Source organism: Macaca mulatta, chromosome 3 (genome assembly GCF_049350105.2).
Source record: "Macaca mulatta isolate MMU2019108-1 chromosome 3, T2T-MMU8v2.0, whole genome shotgun sequence".
Classification (NCBI taxonomy): Eukaryota; Metazoa; Chordata; class Mammalia; order Primates; family Cercopithecidae; genus Macaca; species Macaca mulatta.
Window position 1 is genome coordinate 196,412,912 of NC_133408.1, and position 21,343 is coordinate 196,434,254.

General features: G+C 48.7%; 1 protein-coding gene across 2 annotated transcripts; it reads left to right on the forward strand.

The window, feature by feature from the left end:
• The first annotated feature begins 288 nt into the window (after positions 1–288).
• NOM1 (nucleolar protein with MIF4G domain 1) lies at positions 289–21,204 on the forward strand. 2 transcript variants are annotated; one of them, XR_013415761.1, is made up of 11 exons: positions 289–1,305; positions 3,418–3,545; positions 4,984–5,179; positions 10,806–11,129; positions 13,323–13,433; positions 14,182–14,349; positions 15,089–15,210; positions 17,638–17,770; positions 18,330–18,634; positions 20,436–20,545; positions 20,879–21,204. XR_013415761.1 is itself a non-coding variant. In XM_028846520.2 (11 exons), exons 1-11 carry the CDS (start codon positions 313–315, stop codon positions 21,051–21,053), a joined length of 2,592 nt encoding a protein of 863 aa, XP_028702353.2. In that variant the 5' UTR covers positions 289–312; the 3' UTR covers positions 21,054–21,204. The 2 variants fall into 2 exon arrangements, 1 of the variants encoding a protein (XP_028702353.2); XM_028846520.2 differs by having other exon boundaries at positions 18,330–18,461.
• The last annotated feature ends 139 nt before the right edge of the window (positions 21,205–21,343 follow it).

Genomic DNA, 21,343 nt, shown 5'->3' on the forward strand with positions numbered 1-21,343 from the left:
ACTCCTGACCCCAGGTGATCCACCCGCCTAGGCCTCCCAAAGTGCTGGGATTACAGCTGTAAGCCACCGCGCCCGGCCAGATTTCCCTTTTAAACGCGAAGGCACCTCCATGCTCATCGCGAGCCTGACGTCCACGCGGCGCCCACCCGCGGGCGCGCCTGCCCCGGGTGCCACCTGCCCGGCGCCCCGCGCAGCTCTGCTCGCTGTCGCCCTCCCGCCAGCAGGGGGCGCCGCCCGCTGGCCTCGCGCAGCCGCCGCTGTCCCCGGAAGTCCCGCCTCGGCCGGAAATCGTGCGTCCACCCGTCTCGAAAAATGGCGGCGTCCAGGAGCACAGGAGAGGCCGGCCCGCGCTGCTCCCGTGGACGCGCGGTCCGCATGAAGCGCAAAGTGGGGCGCGGGCCGCGCTGCGGTCCAGGCGGCGGTGGGGAGAAGGCCCTGAAGAGACTCAAACTAGCGGTGAAGGAGTTCGTGCACGCGACTTCGGAGGGCGAGGCTCCCGAGGGTTGCGGGGGGCGCGGCGACCCGGTGCGCTTCCGCCCGGGAGGGAGAAAAAGTCGCAAGGAACTGAGAAAGGAGAAGCGGCACCTTCGGAAAGCACGCCGGCTGCTGAGGACGGCGGGCCCCGACGAGGGTCCCGGCCCGGGAGGCCGAAGCGGAGCCGAAGAAGCGAGCGGTCCCCGGCAGGACACGGAGGAGCGCGCCCGCCCAGCCCCTCGTCGGGACCCCTCGCCTCCCAAGGAGCCGCGGCCGTCCCGGGTCAAGGCCAAGGCCACGGCGCCCACCGCAAAGACTAGACCCTCCGCAGCCGCCACCGCCGCTGCCCGAAAACGGGCGCTTCTAGCGGCCAACGAGGAGGAAGACCGAGAGATCCGAAAGCTGGAGCGCCGCCTCGGCTTGAACAAGCGCAAAAAGAAGGACTGCAGCAGCTCCGTGCCGCTGAGCTTTGCCCGCGACGGGCTCGACTATATTCTGGGAGCCCTGGAGTCTGGGAAAAATAGCGGCTTGTACGACAGCAGTGGGGAGGAGGAGGAGGAAGATGCCGGACAGACACTCCCCGAAAGTGACTTAGAGAGTGACTCCCAGGACGAAAGTGAAGAGGAGGAGGAAGACGTAGAAAAGGAAAAAAAGGCGCAGGAAGCAGAAGCAGAAGCGCAGAGCGAGGACGACGACGAGGATACAGAACAGGAACAGGGGGAAGAAAAGGAAAAGGGAACGCAGGAGAAAAGGAGGGAGAAGAGAGTCCGTTTTGCAGAAGATGAAGAAAAGAGTGAAAATTCCTCGGAGGACGGTGACATAACGGATCAGGTATCGTGTGAACACTCTAGGCCCTCTGGAATTTCCTTCAGAATAACGGGGCGGGGAGGAGGGCGTGAGACAGAAATGACACAGACTTGGTGTCTTGATAATGGTTTCAGCTGAATGTGAGTAAATCGAGTACGTTACTCTATTCGGTCTTTCATGTTTTTAAATTTTCATAATGTAAAGTTGAGGGAAAAAGCAATATAGAGACATTTTTATCCCGGGGACTTCAGGGCTGTCTCCACAGTGCGGCGTCTTCATTTTGTGTTTACCGGCCCAGGTCTAAACCTGTTAACCCCACCCCATCTGTTCAGGCCTCTTTCAAGTATCCGAGGACATCTGCCGTGCCCGACTTCTAGAGTGAATTTTCTTTTTTTCTTTTTCTTTTTTTTTTTTTTTTTTTTGAGATGGAGTCTCACTCTGTCGCCCCGGCTGGAGTGCAGTGGCCGGATCTCAGCTCACTGTAAGCTCCGCCTCCCGGGTTTACTCCATTCTCCTGCCTCAGCCTCCCAAGTAGCTGGGACTACAGGCGCCCGCCACCTCGCCCGGCTAGTTTTTTATATTTTCTAGTAGAGATGGGGTTTCACCGGGTTAGCCAGGATGGTCTCAATCTCCTGACCTCGTGATCCGCCGGTCTCGGCCTCCCAAAGTGCTGGGATTACAAGCTTGAGCCACCGCGCCCGGCCTCTAGAGTGAATTTTCTAAAACCCAAAGCTAAGATACAGCACTCCCCTGGATAAAGTACAACATTGAATTAAAGATAAAGTTCACGCCTGTAATCCCAGCACTTTGGGAGGCTGAGGCAGGCGGATCATTTGAGGTCAGGTGTTTGAGACCAGCCTGACTAACGTGGTGAAACCCCGTCTCTACTAAAAATACAAAAAATAGCCGGGCGTGGTGGCAGGCGTCTGTAATCCCAGCTACTTGGGAGGCTGAGGCTTAAACCAGGGGGGCAGAGGTTACAGTGAGCCGAGATCGCGCCACTGCACTCCAGCCTGGGCAACGGAGCCAGACTCTGTTTCAAAGAAAAAAAAGTTCAGAATCCAGGATGTAGCAATCAAGGCTTCCATGGGCTGTCCTCTTGCATATTTTATCTCAGCGTTCTTTTGCATGTAGCTCATGGTTGGAGGCAGCTGTATGGAATTGCCTGCATTTCCTTCTCCCCACATCGCACTAGTTCTGTGTATATAAATATTCAGCTTTTATGTATACACATATTCTTTGTTGAACCAGGTTTAAACTCTAGCAGTGGGGATCGTGCCTTACAAATGTTGGTGTCATTAATGATTTGCAAACACCACCACTCCCCTTCATAATTTAGGAAATAGTGAGCTGGGTTTTTTGTTTGTTTGTTTGTTTTTGTTTTTTTTTTTTTTTGAGACTGAGTCTGGCACTGTCTCCTAGGCTGGAGTGCAGTGGTGCAATCTCGGCTCACTGCAAGCTCCGCCTCCCGGGTTCACGCCATTCTCCTGCCTCAGCTTCCCAAGTAGCTGGGACTACAGGCGCCCGCCACCATGCCCGGCTAATTTTTTGTATTTTTGGTAGAGACGGGGTTTCACCGTGTCATCCAGGATGATCTCGATCTCCTGACCTTGTGATCCGCGCGCCTCAGCCTCCCAAAGTGCTGGGATTACAGATGTGAGCCACAGCGTCCAGCCGGTTTTGATTTTTATCATATAAACTTAGATACTACTTTTAAACAAGTTTGAAATTATTTTTAGGACACTTTTCCTCCAAAACTAGTGGTATGTTTAGTTTAGGTGTTTGTATGCTACTGTGCCTGCAGTAAATGAAGGCCGAGCGAAAGCACAGTAGATAGGGCTCTGCTGGAGTTGAGCAGATGCCGGAGGTGCACAGCTAGGTCTGAAGAACTGCGCAGGGGAAAACGAGATGACGAAGTGTGTTATTAATAGCATTAATGGAAATGATGACATGCACAGCCTGATGAGTGGAATGTTTACCCTTATACTAAGCACTCAATAAATCCGATGTATTTAAGCAGCAATGATCAGTAGCAGCTTCCACCAGTTCTTGGGAATTTAATATTTAAATGCACATGTGGCAAAGAAAAAAAACAGGATTTGGTCAGTGTAAATTTTTTGTAATTCTCTTTTCAAGCGGAGTCTTCGTGAAAGTGGTGAAAAGTACATCCCACCTCATGTGAGGCGAGCTGAGGAGACAGTGGACTTCAAGAAACAGGAAGAACTAGAAAGGCTGAAGAAACATGTAAAAGGTTTACTTAACAGGTGACCTTGCAGTATTGTTACACTGTATCACTTAAAGAGGTTGTCTGTTTTCTAAAAATGTAGGAGTTATCCCAGCAATTCAAATAGAAGTGATGGGGACAGTCAGTTGGATCCTTTCTGTTCTTGTCTTGATGCACCCAGACCCATACCTGGAGAAGGAGAGGATACCCAACTGTTGGATACTTTGAATCCCTGCAGGGTTTGAGAGCAGCCCCAATGCCCACATGGTTATTCTGAGAAGCAGGAAGGAATAGGGCAGAGGTTCTTTGTGTGTCTAAGGACAGTGTTGGAAGGACTGGCCGTGTCCCCTTGCAGGAACACATTCACCTGGTCTTCCATCCCCCTTACTCATTGCTCATGTCTGCATTTTGTTGTTACCCACTTTAAGAACAGAACTTTAAAAAACTGATTGGAAACCATACCGGTGGGGCTTTGTCAGTTACGCGTGCCCATCAGCTCTTTGGTTTTGAGGGTGTATGCGTGTGATTTTTTTGAGATGGAGTTTTTGCTCTTGCTGCACTGGGTGGAGTGCAATGGCGCGATCTTGGCTCACTGCAACCTTCACCTCCCGGGTTCAGGCGATTCTCTTGCCTCAGCCTCCCGAGTAGCTGGGATTACAGGTATGTACCACCACGCCAGCTAGTTTTGTATTTTTAGTAGAATTGGGGTTTCTCCATGTATGTCAGGCTGGTCTCAAACTCCCGACCTCAGGTGATCCACCTGCCCCAGCCTCCCAAAGTGCTGGGATTACAGGCGTGAGTCACCGCACCCAGGCAGGTCTGTGTAGTTTTATCACATCAAGATCTGAGTTACAACCACTGCAATCGAGATAAAACTCACCACCATTTCTCTCCTGCTGCCCCTCCGTGGCCTCACCCACCCCCTTGTATTGCTTTTTGTTTCCTATTATTTACTGTAAACCTCTGTTTTAATGTTGAGTTCTGTATTAGCACAGGTGCACAATGAATAACCTTCCACGTACATGTGTATGTAGTCTCCCTGCTACCCGTTCAAACAGAGCAGCCTTTTCTAGTGTTAGGAACTAAGGATTTCTATGCCACCTAAGAAATAAAAAGTTAGCATTTTTTCTAACAGCACATCCTAAGTCTGGACCCTGCCTATGGGGATATCAGGTCAGGATATTCAGGGGAGTGTCCTCACGTATGTTTCTGTAGACTTAATCCAGGGTATGCCTCCGTGTGGCCACATTTCATCTTGTGAAGACAGCAGTTACATTGTTTTGGGATTCCAGAATATTATGTGGTTATGAATAATATATGCTGGGTTATTGGGTCAATATAAGAATAGTTAAGGGGTCAAAAGTGTACACAAAAATAGCATATATTGTTGGTATGGATAACTTTTTAATTTTTTAAAATCGAACTGAAAATTCCTAATGGGAAACATTGTTGCTCTCTGTCTTTACAATTCTCTGCAGGTTGAGTGAACCCAACATGGCTTCCATCAGTGGGCAGCTGGAGGAGCTGTACATGGCCCACAGCAGGAAGGACATGAATGACACCCTGACCTCCGCCCTCATGGGTGCCTGCGTCACCGCCTCGGCCATGCCCAGCAGACTGATGATGGAGCATGTTCTCTTAGTCGGCGTCCTTCACCACACCGTTGGAATCGAGGTACAGTTGTACCTTTCTCCAGGCTGTCACCAGTGTCTCATGGCGATTATTTTAATGATAGGCTTGATAAGTGCATCACTGTGTGCTGTGGGTGGTTCTTGTGTTAATTCCTTTTTGTTCTGAATAAATACTACATTGTCTATGTCATGTAGTTGTAAACAGCATTCAGGAAGTACTTGATTTTGCTTAACTTTGCTTTTTTGTTCTGTCCTTTTTTTTTTTTTTTTGAGACAGGGTCTCAGTCTGTCATCTAGACTGGAGTGCCGTGGCATGATCACAGCTGCAGGCTCAGGTGATCCTTCCACTTATCCTCCAGAGTAGCTGGGACTGCAGGTGCACACCACCACGCCTGGCTGATTTTTTTTGGCCGGGGTAGAAGTGGAGTCTCACTCTGTTGCCCAGACTGGTGTCAAATTCCAGTGATCCTCCTGCCTTGGTCTCTCAAAGTGCTGGGATTGCAGGTGGAAGCTGCCATGCCCAGCCCTGTTCTGTCTAGCCTAGCATGTCTTTTATGTTAATTTTCTTCTGGACTGACGTCTCAGATGTGCCTTCATTTCCTTTGCACTTCTCCCTTAACACTGATTTATTTCAGATGTTTGGAAGATAATGGTTGGTGTGGTCTCACTACTGAGGTGTTGGTATTGATGGGAGATGTGAGAGCACTGGGGCGTGGAGCTACCTGGACGTGTTCAGGGAGGCCTGGTGCCCTTTCTGTGTTGTGGCCCTTTCTCATGAGTGAAGTGGGCTTTTGTCGGGATTGAATTGAACAGTGTACAGAAAGCATCTGGCACCTGACAGGTGCTAAGTAAATGTCCGCCCCACCCCCACATCCCTTTCATGTTCTTCTTGCTCCATGACCCTGGTGGTTAAAGTCAGGGAGGCTCTTTGGTGATGGCCCAGGTTCCACAGTCACTGCCCTCTTCTGGGCCTGTTCTGTCTTAATTGAATACAGGAAAGTCATAACCCTCCCAGTCAATATTGCAGTCCCCCAAGGGAGCTGATTTCAGGTGTGTTGAAGGAAATCAGTCCAGTTAAAGGAGTTTGTTTTGAGGTAGGTGAACGAATGGATGGTTGGGTCAGTGAGGCTTAGTTTTCCCACGATACAGTATTTAACTGCAAATGCAGTGTTTAACCCATTTGGACCTTTAAATGATACAGTCTCTTTTGATGGTGGTTCTTATTTTTTGCTTTCTGACAGCTATACTCCAAAAAATAGGCCATTGCAGCACAGCATCCTTAAAAGTCCAATTCCCTGGTGTACGTTTATATACTTTTGTCTCCTTTTCATCTTTGATCCCAAAGTGTCCCGGTGAGATCAGGACAGACATTTACTGAAGCCTGCTCTGCAGTGCGGCAGGCTAAGCCGCTGAAGCGCTATGTGAAACTCCGAGACCACGTCTTGTTAAAAGTACACAGAACTTGTTTTCTGGGCTCCTAGGCAAGCATGCTTTCTACTGCAATGCTAGTCACATTCACTTCATGTTTATATTATTTTCTCTCAATTATAATCTTAACAGTTATCTAGAGTCTTACTAAGTGGGGCTCTCCAAAGCTTGCTTTAAGATGCACAGATTTGCCAAAATGAATTAGCCTTCTTGTCACTGGGGCTTCTGTGCTGAAGGTGGTGTGGGGTGGGTGGAGACGCTGCCTGAGCACAGAACGTGGTGTACCGGCACGGTCTGTGTCACTTAGATGAGCTTGTGCCTCCGAGTCTTCCTGTGTCCAGTCCTTAAGGTCAATGAGTTAGTTAATGTAATAGGCATAGGAAAGAGCTAGCCCACAGTAAGTGCTCATTGAAGGCTCATTATTTACGTACAGAAGGAGATTTTTGTGTTGAAATTCTGCTGTTCATTTGGCTGGCTTTTACTACCACTGCAAAGTTCTTTGCTGTTGCTGGATAATTTTCTGATCCACATTTTTCCACGTCTAGCAGTAGTCGCATGGTGGCAGCTTTTTGAAAGGCGTGTGGGGCATTAGGAAGCTGAGGACAGGAGAGAGGGGCACAGGCTGAGCGTCTGAGTGCAGGAGTCTTCTCAGCTACCTGGGTCATCTCAGATACGAAAACCTGCACCAGCTGGGGCCGGGCGCGGTGGCTCACGTGTGTAATCCCAGCACTTTGGGAGGCCGAGGCAGGTGGATCATGAGGTCAGGAGATTGAGACCGTCCTGGCTAACACAGTGAAACCCCGTCTCTACTAAAAATACAAAAAAAAATTAGCCGAGTGTGGTGGGGGGAGCCTGTAGTCCCAGCTACTCGGGAGGCTGAGGCAGGAGAATGGCGTGAACCCGGGAGGCAGAGCTTGCAGTGGGCTGAGATCGCACCACTGTACTCTAGCCCGGGCGACAGAGCGAGACTCCATCTCAAAAAAAAAAAAGTCTGCACCAGCTGCTTTGGGAACCATCTTTTGTTGTTTATTTTTTATTTCTAAGAGCTCTCCTCATTTTCATGTATGAGAACTGGGGAGTCCGTTTTCTTGTCATTACAAAGTGACGGAATCACTGGGTGCCATTCCCGGGCCCTGTGATTACCATATTCAGGGCCATTCTGTGACTTCTTGGTGCCTCCCTGTCCTCCTAGAGGACACTGGTGTGCTTCAGCTGACTTAATCGTCAGAATGATCTTAGTGCAGGCAGTATATCAGTGAGTTACAGGAAAGCAGTAGACCCTGACCACCCACAGCACATCAGGAATTTACTTGATTGGAAAACATGAGATTATTGGGCCTACTTTCATTTAAACCTTTGCTAATTGCATGAAGGACAGTGAAATGACTTGTTCTGAGCGGAAGTCGTTACGGTACTTTAGTTAATGACATCCACGGAAACTTTGCCAGCATGTGATGAGCTTTCAGGGCATTGGCTCCATTCAGCTGTCTTCAGTGCTGTACTGAGAAAAACATTCTGTGTTAAAGACGTTGGTGTCAGCTGCTGAACTGCTTCTGTAAGTCCTTTAAAACTCAAAAACCCAGTCTACGTATATTCATGTTAAAATTTCCACGTCGGAATTAACGTAAAGGATGTGCTTGAATAACTTTACCAACATGAATCTTACTTACATTCTTAAATGTTATGCTGTTATATTTAATTTGAAGACATTAAATGGAACTTCAGATTTAGAATTTTGAGAAATTTTGATGTAATTTACATAATTGAAAACATATGGCCGGGCGCGGTGGCTCACGCCCGTAATCCCAGCGCTTTGGGAGGCCGAAGACGGTGGATCATGAGGTCAGGAGATCGAGACCATCCTCACTAACATGGTGAAACCCCGTCTCTACTAAAAATGCAAAAAATTAGCCAGGCGTGGTGGCGGGCGCCTGTAGTCCCAGCTACTTGGGGGGCGGAGGCAGGAGAATGGCGTGAACCTGGGAGGCGGAGCTTGCAGTGAGCCGAGATGGCACCACTGCACTCCAGCCTGGGTGACAGAGTGAGACTCCGTCTCAAAAAAAAGAAAACATACTTGAAGATGGCGCAGAAAGCGAAGAAGGAAGCTCCTGCCCTTCCTAAAGCCGAAGCCAAAGTGAAGGCGTTAAAGGCCAAGAAGACAATGTTGAAAGGTGTCCACAGCCACAACATACTTGAATATGTTTTATGCCTGAATTTTTATTGATGTCTGCAGAATTCTAATTTACTTTTAAAAATTATATTTGAATATAATCTAGTAGCCATAATAGAATGTGTCTTCCAGTTTATCTTCATTGAAGGGGCTTAAATTGGAAACTACAGTTTTCTCAGGTCTTTACAAACTGAAGTGTATATCTAGTCCATCAGAGCTAGCCTCCAGTAAGTCACTGTGGCCTTCTGCCAATCTGTTGCCTTTCTCTGGATTCTTCTAGCACTGATTCTTTTGCAGTCTAGCAATGATGTCTGCGTACTTCCCCATTACACTCAAGCCTGTCTGGTGGATCTCAGCCTTGCCTGCGAATTTCACTGACACCCTTACATCTCCATCCAGTCCTGTCTGGATGACTCCTGTTGAAGCTTAATAACCACTGAGCTGGTTTTGTCCAGATCCGCTAGGTTGCTGTCCCTCACGTAGTTCTTGGTTACCCAGACCGAAAACCTGGGAGTCACAGACCCTTCAACTTTTACAGCCAGTGTCATGCACTGCCATGCGTCACTGTGGTGCCCAGCCCCTTCATCTCTGGTCCAGCGCAGCTGCGTCGTTTAGGCCATCATCTCGTGGCTGGGCTGTGGGGGCCACTCTGTGTCACCACCATGTCCCTGCTTCCACCTTTTCCCTCCAGTCCTAGCTTAAGTTGAGATTTGAGAGAAAATGATGACACGATAGTGTTGCCGGCAAGATTGAAAACTGCTGTTTCTGCCTTCAAGTTTTGTTATCTCTGTTTTACACACTGAAAAAACAGGGGTCCAGGAACTTGCTGAAGACCACACAGACCCACTTCCTGGTCTTCTCATCCTTCAGTCCACAGTTATGGAATTCGGGATAGAATGTACCAGAACAGCACAAGGAAAACACTTAGGCCTTGCTTAGCTCCACCAGGCCTGGCAGTTCCTCGCCCCAGTTCCGCCCCTCAGGGCAGTGTCTGGTTTACCTGCTGGTCCCCCTCAGGGCCCAGTGCCCCTCAGACCACTGGCTGAGCCAAGTGAGTATATTCACAGGCTACCTTAGTGCCAGAGACTCAGCCCTGGGAAAGTAGGGCTCTCCTCTGTGGCACCTGGGGCCCTTCCAGAGGTTATTAAGTACCTGTCTATTTGGCAACCTCTGATATTCAGAATGTGTCGCATTTTTCTATTTTAGAAATCACTTGTATTGCTTCCTTGCAAGAAATTAATTTGGGGTAAAAATCGGCAAAAAATCTTTTAAGAAATGAGTATTGTTAGGTAGTGGAACTTTTTTTTTTTTTTGGACACAGAGTCTTGCTCTGTCACCCAGGCTGGAGTGCAGTGGTGCGATCTCAGCTCACTGCAACCTCCGCCTCCTGGGTTCAAATGATTCTCCTGCCTCAGCCTACCGAGTAACTGGGATTACAGGCATGTGCCACCACGCCCTGCGATTTTTTTTTTTTTTTTTTTTTTTTTTTTTTTGCATTTTTAGTAGAAACAGGGTTTCACCGTGTTAGCCAGGATGGTCTCGATCTCCTAACCTCGTGATCCACCTGCCTCAGCTTCCCAAAGTGCTGGGGTTACAGGCATGCACCACCCCGCCTGGCTAATTTTTTTTTTGTATTTTTAGTAGAGACGGAATTTCACCATGTTAGCCAGGATGGTCTCAATATCTTTGACCTCGTGATCCGCCCACCTCCGCCTCCCAAATTGCTGAGATTACAGGCGTGAACCACCGCACCCGGCCAGTAGTGGAACATTTTTAGGATGTAGATGTATTTTTAACATCATTTTTAACAGTTTTATTTTTCCCAAGGAGTCAGAACGGCTGCTGGCCAAACAATGCCCGTTTGTTGTTGATATTAACAAGAGGAAGGTGCCCTTGCATCCAGGCTGGGGTACTCTGGCTGGCTGCTCTGGGTTGATGAGGGATGCCTTGTTGAAATGCTCTGCCTTGTGGACACTTTGTTAATTTAGAAAGTGCCAGTTCTGTGTGTTGAAGGAGAAAGGAAGGTTTCTAGGAATAACATAATCATCTTTTTTCTGTTCGGTTCTTTCAGGTTGGTGCCCACTTTCTGGAGGCGGTGGTGAGGAAGTTCGATGCCGTCTATAAACATGGAAGCGAAGGGAAAGAGTGTGACAACCTGTTCACCATCCTCGCCCATTTATACAACTTCCACGTGGTTCAGTCTCTCCTCATCTTCGACATTTTGAAAAAACTGATTGGAACTTTCACCGAAAAAGATATTGAACTGATCTTGTTAATGCTGAAAAACGTGGGTTTTTCGTTGAGAAAAGATGATGCTTTATCACTTAAGGAACTGATCACTGAAGCCCAGACCAGAGCCAGCAGGGCAGGCAGCGAGTTTCAGGACCAGACCAGGGTACGCGTGCGACACTTGATCTGCTTCCTAAGTCCCTAAAGCCCACAAACTGGCCAGAACCTAGAAATCAGTATCTGGGGTAAATATTACACTCTTCCTTTCCTAGTGATTTCCGTTTCTTCTGTCTCGTCCCGTTTTCTGGCTTTAATATGTGAATGAACCTTGTTCCTTTACTAAGAACTCAGAAAATATTTTGTGAATTTAAAAATTGATTTATGTAACATCCATTTATGCAAAACATATTTACCAAGGAGGCCACAGGACCTGGGACTCTAGGGTAAGCCTGGGTTGGACTTTGGGCTCTGCCACTTGACAGCAGCATAACCTGGGTCTTCTTAGCCTCAGTTTCCCCCTCTGTAAGACAGGAACTGATCACAGCTCCCACCTTATGTGCTGTTCAGATGATGGGATGGGTGGAAGCGTGTGTTCCTGAGAAACCCTTTGGGGAAGAACCTGAAAAGGGTTAGTGTAAGTGCCTGGAGGGGCTCTCACAAGAGAAAAAGGCAGAGTCCAGGTCTCTGGACCCTTGTTAATTATTGCAGAGAATCGAGGATTTATCCTGGGGGCCTCAGAAGGGTCCCAGCAACTGAATGACAGGTTGGAGTTTTCCTTCTGATGGTCACTTTGACTCCAAGATAGAAAGAGGTGTGAGGTGGTCGGAGTCAGGAGGAGTTTTGCAGGAGCTGGGGAGTAGGTGGTGGCAAATGTCGGGATCGTGGCAGCAGGTGTGGACATGGGCGTCAGAAGTGACTAGACCTCGTGTGGATTGGGGTGAAGGGAAGGACGGCTCGGGGTCACCTGTCGGGCACAGGGGACCGTGCAGGAGGAAGTGAGGATTCGGAAGGACAGGCACCTCCGTTTTGGAGAGACTGGGTTAGCTGTGAACAAAGTGGGCTGAAGGGATTCGGGGCTGCTCTTGTAGAGTGGGTCCTGGGAGCCATGGACGTGGGTGGACTTGCCTGGCAGGGGGCAGGCTGTGAAGAGGACCTTCAGGTTAAGGAGCACTGACGTTTAGCTGCAGGGAGGAGGGAGAGCTGGCAGGTGAGAAGGAAATGAGGATGGTCCCAGGAGCCGGGGACCCCTAGTGTCCCCAGGAAGAATTCATGCCCGTGTGGGATGCTGAGGACCAGCAAGAGGAGGAAGGGATTTGTTTTTTGGGCTGAATTGTGACAGCGGTCCTTACTGGCTTATCCTGGTCACCAGAGAAGCCAGTCTGAAGAGGAGGGGCCTGGAGAAGGGAATGGGAGCAGCGGGTTAAATGGTGGTTTAAAATGGAGAATAAGACAGAAAGTACATTAGTGGCCACCTAGAGCTGGGGTGCTGGCTGGGGAGTCGGGGAAACGGGGAATGGTTGTTAATGGGCTTGGAGTTTCTCTTCTGGGGTGATGAGAAAGTTCTGAAATTGATTGTGGTGATAGTTGCACAGAATGTACTAAAAGCCACCTAATTATATACCTTACATGAGTGAGTTTTATGGTATATGAATTCTGTATCAATAAGAAGTTGACATTTGGGGACATCTCAGAGGGTATGTGGGAATTCTTTGTGCTGTTCTTGCAACTTTTCTGTAAGTATGACATTACTTCCAGTTTTAAAGTTTAAAAAATTACAAGGCCAGTGGTAGGAGAGAAAATGTCCAGAGCAGGTCACTGGAGGCCAGGGTGGGAGCAAGAGTGCAGTAGGGGCCAGGGCGGCCGAGGAGGTGTGGACGGTGCGGAAGGGCGAGGTGTGTGGCGAGCAGAAGGGAAAAGTGAGATCTCGGGGGAATTTGGGTTCCCACTTGACGTTGAGGGACACATTTCTGTTTTGAGGTATTGTGTAGCCCTGAGTAAGCGGCTGAGACTAGTTTAGACCGCCTCTACCTAACGGCCGTCCTGACTTTGTATGGTGGCAGTGGTGGCCATGTGCATCAGGTGTGGTCGATTGACTTTGTATCGTGGCAGTGGCGGCCATGCGCATCAGGTGTGGTCGATTGACTTTGTATCGTGGCCGTGGCGGCCATGCGCATCAGGTGTGGTCGATTGACTTTGTATCGTGGCCGTGGCGGCCATGCGCATCAGGTGTGGTCGATTGACTTTGTATCGTGGCCGTGGCGGCCATGCGCATCAGGTGTGGTCGATTTCTTGCCAACTTGAATGGGCCGTTTAGACTGTTTGAAATGATGGACTTCCAATTTTTTCATTTTTCTTGAAGATTCGGTTTATGCTAGAGACGATGTTGGCCCTGAAGAACAATGACATGCGCAAAATTCCAGGCTATGACCCCGAGCCTGTGGAGAAGCTGAGGAAACTGCAGAGAGCTTTGGTAAGTCAAGGAACTTTCAGTTCTGCTTTGCTCAGAGCTTCCCTGTCAGCATGAGCCTGTTGTGAAAATCAAGAAATAGTCAGACCTGCAAGTCAGGGCGGTGTCTGGTGAGTGAGAGCGCGCTCAGAGGCAGAGTGAAGGCTGCTCGGTTTTCCTCGGGGGCTCTCCCAGTGGTCTGGGCGCGCTCGTGCAGAGTGTCCGTGCGTGGGGAAGCCCATGTTGGGCGAGCGTCCTCTTTGCCTCGCCCTGGGTGCTGAACTTAGGCTGCATCATTGGATCATCCGATGCTTTAAGAGAAGGCCGGGTCCCCACCTGGACCAAGGAAATCGGATGACGCAGGTCCTTGGACCATCTCTGACATGCAGCCAGGATGGAGACCGAGCAACTCCCTGCCAGAGTGAGTCTTTCAGCCCCTGTCATCTCAAGTCCAAATCGTCCTTGACCCAGGCTCTTCCAGGCGTGTGCTGCCCTGCCACTGAGCCTGAGGCAGCTCTGTCACTTTCGCCTGTTGGGGCAGCTTTCCAAACAACGCGTTTGGGGTGCTGGACTCTCAAACACAAAACACCGAGTTTACTGCTAGTTTTGGCATTTTTCCAAACAGGTTAATCATCCCAATTGCCAGTGAATCATCCAGTATTCCAGTATTCATGCACCAGAAATGTCATGGTCAAAAACAAAGCCACCAGGGATGGAAGTACAGAATATGAACCAATTAAAAGTGTTTCATTAGCTCTTCTCTCTTAATCAGGTCCGCAGCGCCGGCTCGGGTTCTGAGACTCAGCTTCGCGTCTCCTGGGACAGCATCTTGAATGCGGAGCAGACGGGTCGCTGGTGGATTGTGGGGTCTGCCTGGAGTGGGGCCCCAATGATCGACAACAGTCACCATACACACCTGCAGAAGCAGCTTGTGGGGACGGTAGGGACGCCCATGCTCAAAGCTGCCAGGCAGTGGCACCTCCCCGTGTGGTGTGTGGTCACAGCTTTACCTGGAACAGCTCTCTTACTGTTCTTGAATGGTCACTGAAATGTACAAGGTTTATTTGGAGGCCTAATAGAAATTGCTATTAATATTACATTGTGATATAATTATTCTGTTTCTGTTGTATCTTTTTACTGGACTTTAAAAGATCTGAAAGTTGAATGACGTGGGGCAGGGGAGTGCATGAGGACCGGAACGCTCACGGGGCAGGAGCCCATTGCTGAGACCCCTCGTGCTGCCCTGCCTGTGCTGTGCATTCTAGGCCACAGGCCATGGATTTCACATTGTGGAAATTCAAGTCCATTTTTCACCCAGACTTCCCTCGTTACCCCCTCGTGTCCTTCCCTGTCCCAGATTCTGTGTCACTTGTGGTGGTCACGGTTCCCCAGGCTCTGCCAGTGACTGGCTCTCTGCTTTATTCATCGTCACTTGCCCTGAGGTTGAACCGCAACTGAGAAGCCTCCCCCATGAGTGTTTTCTCCCCCAGCGGCTGTGGCTTCCCTGTGTGTCCCCCTTGCACAGAGGGGCGTTGCCCGAGAGTGAACGTGGTGCTGACGCTCATCTGCCCACATAGACCTCACAGTTGGATTCAGTGACACTGAAGTACAGTATGGTATCTCTCAGGAAGCAGTTTTCATGGAGACGTGTATGACTTGGCCATTCATCGTGCTTCCAGGTCAGCTCAAAGATCCTAGAACTCGCCCGGAAGCAGAGGATGAACACGGACATCCGGAGAAACATATTCTGCACAATAATGACAAGTGAAGATTTTTTGGATGCTTTTGAAAAGCTTCTGAAGTAAGCATTTGTGTACACATTTTGACCTATTAATGAGATGCTGTAAAATAAGTAAGTTGATTTGCTTTTTGAGTTTTGGGTGACTGAGTCTGATGCTGCTTAGGGAGGACGGGGCTATTCTTGTGACCATCCACTCACGCTGTTGGATTCGTGCATCCCTGGGTTAGTCATCTTGTTCCTATTTGCCTCTAGTAGTTCCTCATTAGAACATTTAATGATATATAAAGATTGGGGGTTTTGGGGTTTTTTTGAGACAGGGTCTTGCCGTGTTGCTCAGGCTGGAGATTGAGGAGTTTTGACTGAAAGTACCAGATAACCTTGTCAGTGGCTGTTGGTTGTCATGAATTGCTTAAAAATATATAAATCTTCATAATAAAGCTATTCTGATTCTTCATTTAAAACTTCCTGGTATAGTTTCTATAATTAGTTGTAATAAGATTTTAAAGATCCTATAATCCCAGCTACTTAGAAGGCTGAGACAGGAGGATCACTTTAGCCCAGGAGTTCAAGACCAGCTTGGGCAACATACTGAGACCCCATCTCGTTAAAAAAAATTTTAAATGTACCTGTGTAGTTTTATGAGATACTTCTAAGTAATGTAATGTTAATACATATTCTTTTATTTGCTTCAAACTAGGATGAAATACAGGGAGAACATGATTCGTTTTAGGATTCTGATAATTAGGGTTTTATTTTCTAAACTGGGGTGTCTGGTTGAAGTGGAAGTCCTGAGCTTCCTCTGCCTCTCTGTGGCCTTGCTGTTTTGCTGAATACGTCCCGTCTCGCTAGTTACCCTTTGTCTCTAAAAGGGCTCTTGAGGAGAGCCCTTATTCCCTAGTCAGCGGGTCTAGCTTATCCTTTGTACTCAGAAGGACTTCTTTTATTTCTTGTCTGGTGGACTTCATGTTTTGAAATTTTTGGCCTTTCAAACTACGTTTATTAAACAATAGTTTTTCCCACTGTTCATCAAAATCATGAGTTATAAATCTGAGCTTTTAATCAACATGAATTGATAATAAATGCAGCCAAAACTCAGTTGGTTCTTTGGGCTGCCTGCACCGCCTTCACGTGAGTGCTATCCGTGGGGCTGTGCCGTTTGCAGTGGAGTTGGTGCTTCTCTCCTAAGATACAGAGTGTCTGCCTCTGTGCAGGGGCGGCAGCCTCAGCCGTATTTGGATCTCACCAGAAACTGGAAGCAGCCCACATGCCCCTCAGTTGGGGAAAGGATAAACCATGAGACGCCGTCTAAGGGATACTTACTACTTAGCATCACGAGGGGCAAACTCCCAAGGCCCCAACAGCATGGTGACTCTCGAGTGGATTCTGCCAGCGCAGGACGCCACCCTGCCTCGAATCTGTGTGACAGAGGCAGAGGCAGAACTAGAGGGACAGAAGCAGATTAGCGGTGGCCCACGGCAAGGGTGGCTCATGGCCCCGGGTTCTCGCGGCAGATTAGCGGTGGCCCACGGCAAGGAGGGCGCACGGGCCCAGGTTCTCGCGGCAGATTAGCGGTGGCCCACGGCAAGGAGGGTGCACGGGCCCAGGTTCTCACGGCAGATTAGCGGTGGCCCACGGCAAGGGTGGCTCATGGCCCCGGGTTCTCGCAGCAGATTAGCGGTGGCCCACGGCAAGGGGGGCTCACGGCCCCAGGTTCTCGCATGCGATGGAGAGTTCTGTTTCGGCAGTGCCAGCGGTGACATGACTATATGGGCTTATCCACACTCACAGGACTCTACACTGCAAAGGATAGGTTTTACTGCGTGTGAGCTCTAACTCAAGTTTTACAAACGATGGCGGGCGCCCTGGCTCACGCCCGTAATCCCAGTACTTTGGGAGGCCAAGGTGGGTGGATCACCTGAGGTCAGGAGTTCAAGAGCAGCCTGGCCAACATGGCAAAACCCCATCTCTACTAAAAATACAAAAATTAGCTGAGAGCGGTGGTGGCATCCGTAATCCTAGCTCCTCGGGAGGCTGAGGCACAAGAATCGCTTGAACCTGAGAGGTGGAGGTTGTCGTGAGCCGAGGTCACGCCACTTGCACTCCAGCCTGGGTGACAGAGCAAGACTGTCTCAAAAAAAAGAAAGAAAGAAAGAAACTGTGAAGTCATTGCCGTAGCAGGAACCAGCTCTGAGGGCGCACACGATTGAGGCCGTTTATTGTCAGCCGGGCACAGCTGTCGACTTTTGCAGCTGGCGGGGGACCCTAGATGGTCTTGTCTCCTCTGACATTTTGTCAGATTGTAGGATAAGCTGAGGACCGGAGAGGTTGTGATGGGGCTGGGCCCGTAGCTGGTGTCTGCCGCCGCGTCCACCTGGCTCGCCCCTCACCAGACCTTTCCAGGCGGGAAGGAGTTCCCCTGACAGGTATCAGCCATTAAGCTTCGGAGGTCGAGCGATGTTCCAGTCATTGCTGTTCTCTGTTTTCTAGGCTTGGACTTAAGGATCAGCAGGAGAGAGAAATCATTCACGTTCTCATGGATTGCTGCCTTCAAGAGAAAACCTACAATCCCTTCTATGCTTTCCTGGCTAGCAAATTCTGTGAATATGAAAGGAGATTTCAGGTAGCTTAGTGCGGAGGCACCAGTTACATCTGCTGTACTGTTTTTTCTACACATGCTGCCTGGCTCAACCCACCTGCAAAGGAGTTCCCCACGTCAGGAGGCCCCTGATAGCCCAGTCACGTGGTCCATGCTGGCTGCCAGGCCATGTTCACTGGGAGCAGAAGTGGGAGGGCTAGAGGGGAATGTCAAGGGTCCACCATGTCCTCATGTCGCCTGCTCCTGCCACAGTTGCAGGCAGTGTGTGGCCAGGCCAGCAGGAGCACCTCGCCGGTTCACAGTGCACCAGTCTCTTCTGATGTCACTTGCTGTGGCCTTTTCCTTAGAATGTTCTGTTGGTATCTGCTGATTTGGGGGGAAAACTGCACCAGGAAGAGATTTTTGTGAAGCTGTTTGGGACTATGCTCCATAGGAAAGGACAGTAAGGCCGCCACTAAAAGTCTTGATGTTTAGAATATTAAAAATAAGATAATAAGAAAATACCTTTAGGTTATGTTCTTAGTGATGTATTATAATAATTTGTGGCCATTTACCTTTTTTCTCCTTTTAACTATGATACTAGATGACTTTCCAGTTCAGCATATGGGACAAATTTCGGGACTTGGAAAACTTGCCAGCTACGAATTTCTCTAATTTGGTTCATCTGGTGGCCCACTTGTTGAAGACAAAATCTCTTTCCCTTTCCATCTTAAAGGTTGGTGTAACGTGTGAAAATATTGAAAGCAGTGGAAATGGGGGTGTAATTGTTTACATCAGGTCCTGTTGCACCAGCGTGTTCTCTTCGGTTCTGATTCATCTGGAAAGTGCCTGCGTTATCGTAGCCAGCACAGAAAATGGCCAGACTAACAGGCGCTACAAATTGACCTGGTAAATGAAGGCACCGCTGCAGTTCTTTTGCTAAGCTGAGTGAATCTGTTTTGGGGTTTGAGGTTAATTTGCTGGTCCTAATTATAAAATCCTGAACTAGTCACTGTTAGTGAGGAGAAGAGTGGACGAAGTAGGGCCTGGTGTCCCTAGAGGTGAGGTGAGTTTGCTCGCTTCGATGTAAGTTGTTTTAAAAGTGTAGGCTTTCTCCTGCCCTGCTGTGTTTTGGGACTTTTTAGTGAACCATGAAACATGGACATCTTTTTTTCTTTTTCCCCAAGATGGAGTCTCGCTCTGTCACCCAGGCTGGAGTGCAGTGGTATGATCTCAGCTCACTGCAACCTCCACCTCCCGGATTCAAGCGATTCTCCTGCCTCAGCCTCCCAAGTAGCTGGGACTACAGGCACCTGCCACCACACCCAGCTAATTTTTGTATTTTTAGTAGAGACGGGATTTCACTGTGTTGGCCAGGCTGGTCTGGAACTCCTGACCTTGTGATCTGCCTTCCTCAGCCTCCCAAAGTGCTAATATTACAGGCGTGAGCCACTGTGCCCGGCTGAAACCTAGGCATCTTATAAGTTGGGGTTTGATGTGGGCCAGTAAGGCTTGGATTGTAGGACCAATAGACTCTGAATAGCCTAAAAAATTTGGATCGCCTGGGGGGCAATGGGAAGTGAAAAGCAGAGCGAGTTGAGGGGCGTTGACTGCAGCGGCCTGGACCCACAAGACGGCTGCAGCCTCAGCTTCCCGTGTGTTTCTGTGTGTCCTGTGCAGTTCATCAGCATGCCCGCTCCAGTGCACCCTGCGTCCCTTGCTGTGTCCAACTTGCTGTGTCAAAGTGTCCAAGTTTGGCCACTATACTGAAAATGAGGGCACCGAGCCTTACGCCAAATCCTGACAACTGGAATAACTTGGATCATGGCGGAGGCATTGCTCCCCCTCTGCTCCCCTGCCTTGCCTTTTGCTGACTCAGGCATCGTGCTCATCGTGGAACAGCACGGATACTACCGCGGATGAGTGGGAGAGGCGTGGCAGGAGTGCGTCCTTTGGCGTAGAGCTTTAGAGATGCCCCCAGCCCCACCCCGCCCCCCGGGCTGCTCTCATTCCCAGTATCTCTGTGTTTCCGCCATGCTTTGTGGTCTCTCTGTGTCCCCGGGTCTGCAAGCGCCTGTGATGGTGTTTGGCTGCGGACCTCCCTGTGGGTATCCTTCCCGTCACCATGCATTTAGTCCCCTCCTCGAGCTCGCTGACATTCAGCTAAGATTGAAGTGGGTCCATGCTGGCGCCCATGAGTCTGCTGTGGGTAGCATCCTACTGTATACGTATGCCTCAGTTTACATACTTATTTATCCCACTGATCCATGTTTAAGTTATTTCTGATTTTTTGATAGTTTTCTAGGAGAGAGAGATACATGTATTAGTCTTCTAAAAGTAAATTTTTTATATATATAGTTTTAATTAGGGGATGGGTACTTTTGCGAATGGAGGTAATTTATGGTTCAGTTCTAGATACTGAGTTTCTGATCCATAAGGTGTATGCCCCGGGAATTCCACTTACTGCTGAGTTGTTCTCAACGGTGATTGTGGCCGGCCACACCTCTGCCAGCAGTGTATAGGGATTCCCAAGGCCCACATCCTTGCCAACAGGTGCTCATTTCTTAGCTCTGGAAATAGCTTCTTAAATCAGTGGTAGAGTGGGGGAGTGGGGGAGATTAATTTTTACTCTAATTAAACTATATTTACAAATCATTGAAAAGGTTGGCTAAATCAGTGTAACTATTTTTCTCTATGTCCTGACCATTAGGTAGTTGAATTCAGTGAATTGGACAAACCCAGAGTCCACTTTTTACGAAAAGTATTAAGTATCCTATTAATGGAAACAGAAATTGAAGACCTCAGTTTAATTTTCACAAGGTATGTGCCCCACCCTTTCTGATGAGACATGGAAGAGAAATAAAGAGGTTGTTTTCACTTGTGTTAATTTAGAAACACAAGGTTGTACTACATGTGTAGCTTAATCTTTTCAGTTTTATTTTTAAGCTAGTATGCATTAGATCTGGGGAATAGAAATTTGTCTACTAGCAAACTAACAATGATTGGTAATAATAAAATATGTTAAGAAGTTCTTAATTGAGAATTCTGTTTTTAAAAGAAACTGGTTATGTCTCACTATTCGAGATAACCCAGGATTGAGATCTAGGAGAGGCCAGCTCAGCCCTGACATGTGTTTATACGATTCCTTTCCAGAGTATCTGACAACCCAAAGCTGGGGATGTTACGTGAGGGTTTGAAGCTTTTCATCAGCCACTTCTTGCTAAAGAACGCACAGGCCCACAGAAGTGCCAACGAAGCCAACGTGCTGCGAGAGAGAGCTGACCTTGTGACAAAGTGTCTGCAAGGAAAAGCTTCCCTGAGAATGTAGTCAGGGAAAGAAGGAAGGCAGGTGGCCCTTTGACTATAAAATGTCCTTTGTAAACCCAAAGCTTTATTCTGTTGCCTGCGTGTGAACGTTTGGTAGAGCTATATCATTGTCTATTACTGTATTATTATTTTGAGATAATTTTTTGATCTAAGGTTTTATTGTTTGTATTTCAAGCCGTTTTCAAATAACTATATCTTGGGGGTGAGAGGAGAAGGAGGGAGGGAAAAGGGGGTTCAGGCACACTGGACAGGGTTCTCTAAGCAGTGAGGCTGGTATGTGTGATTGTCTTA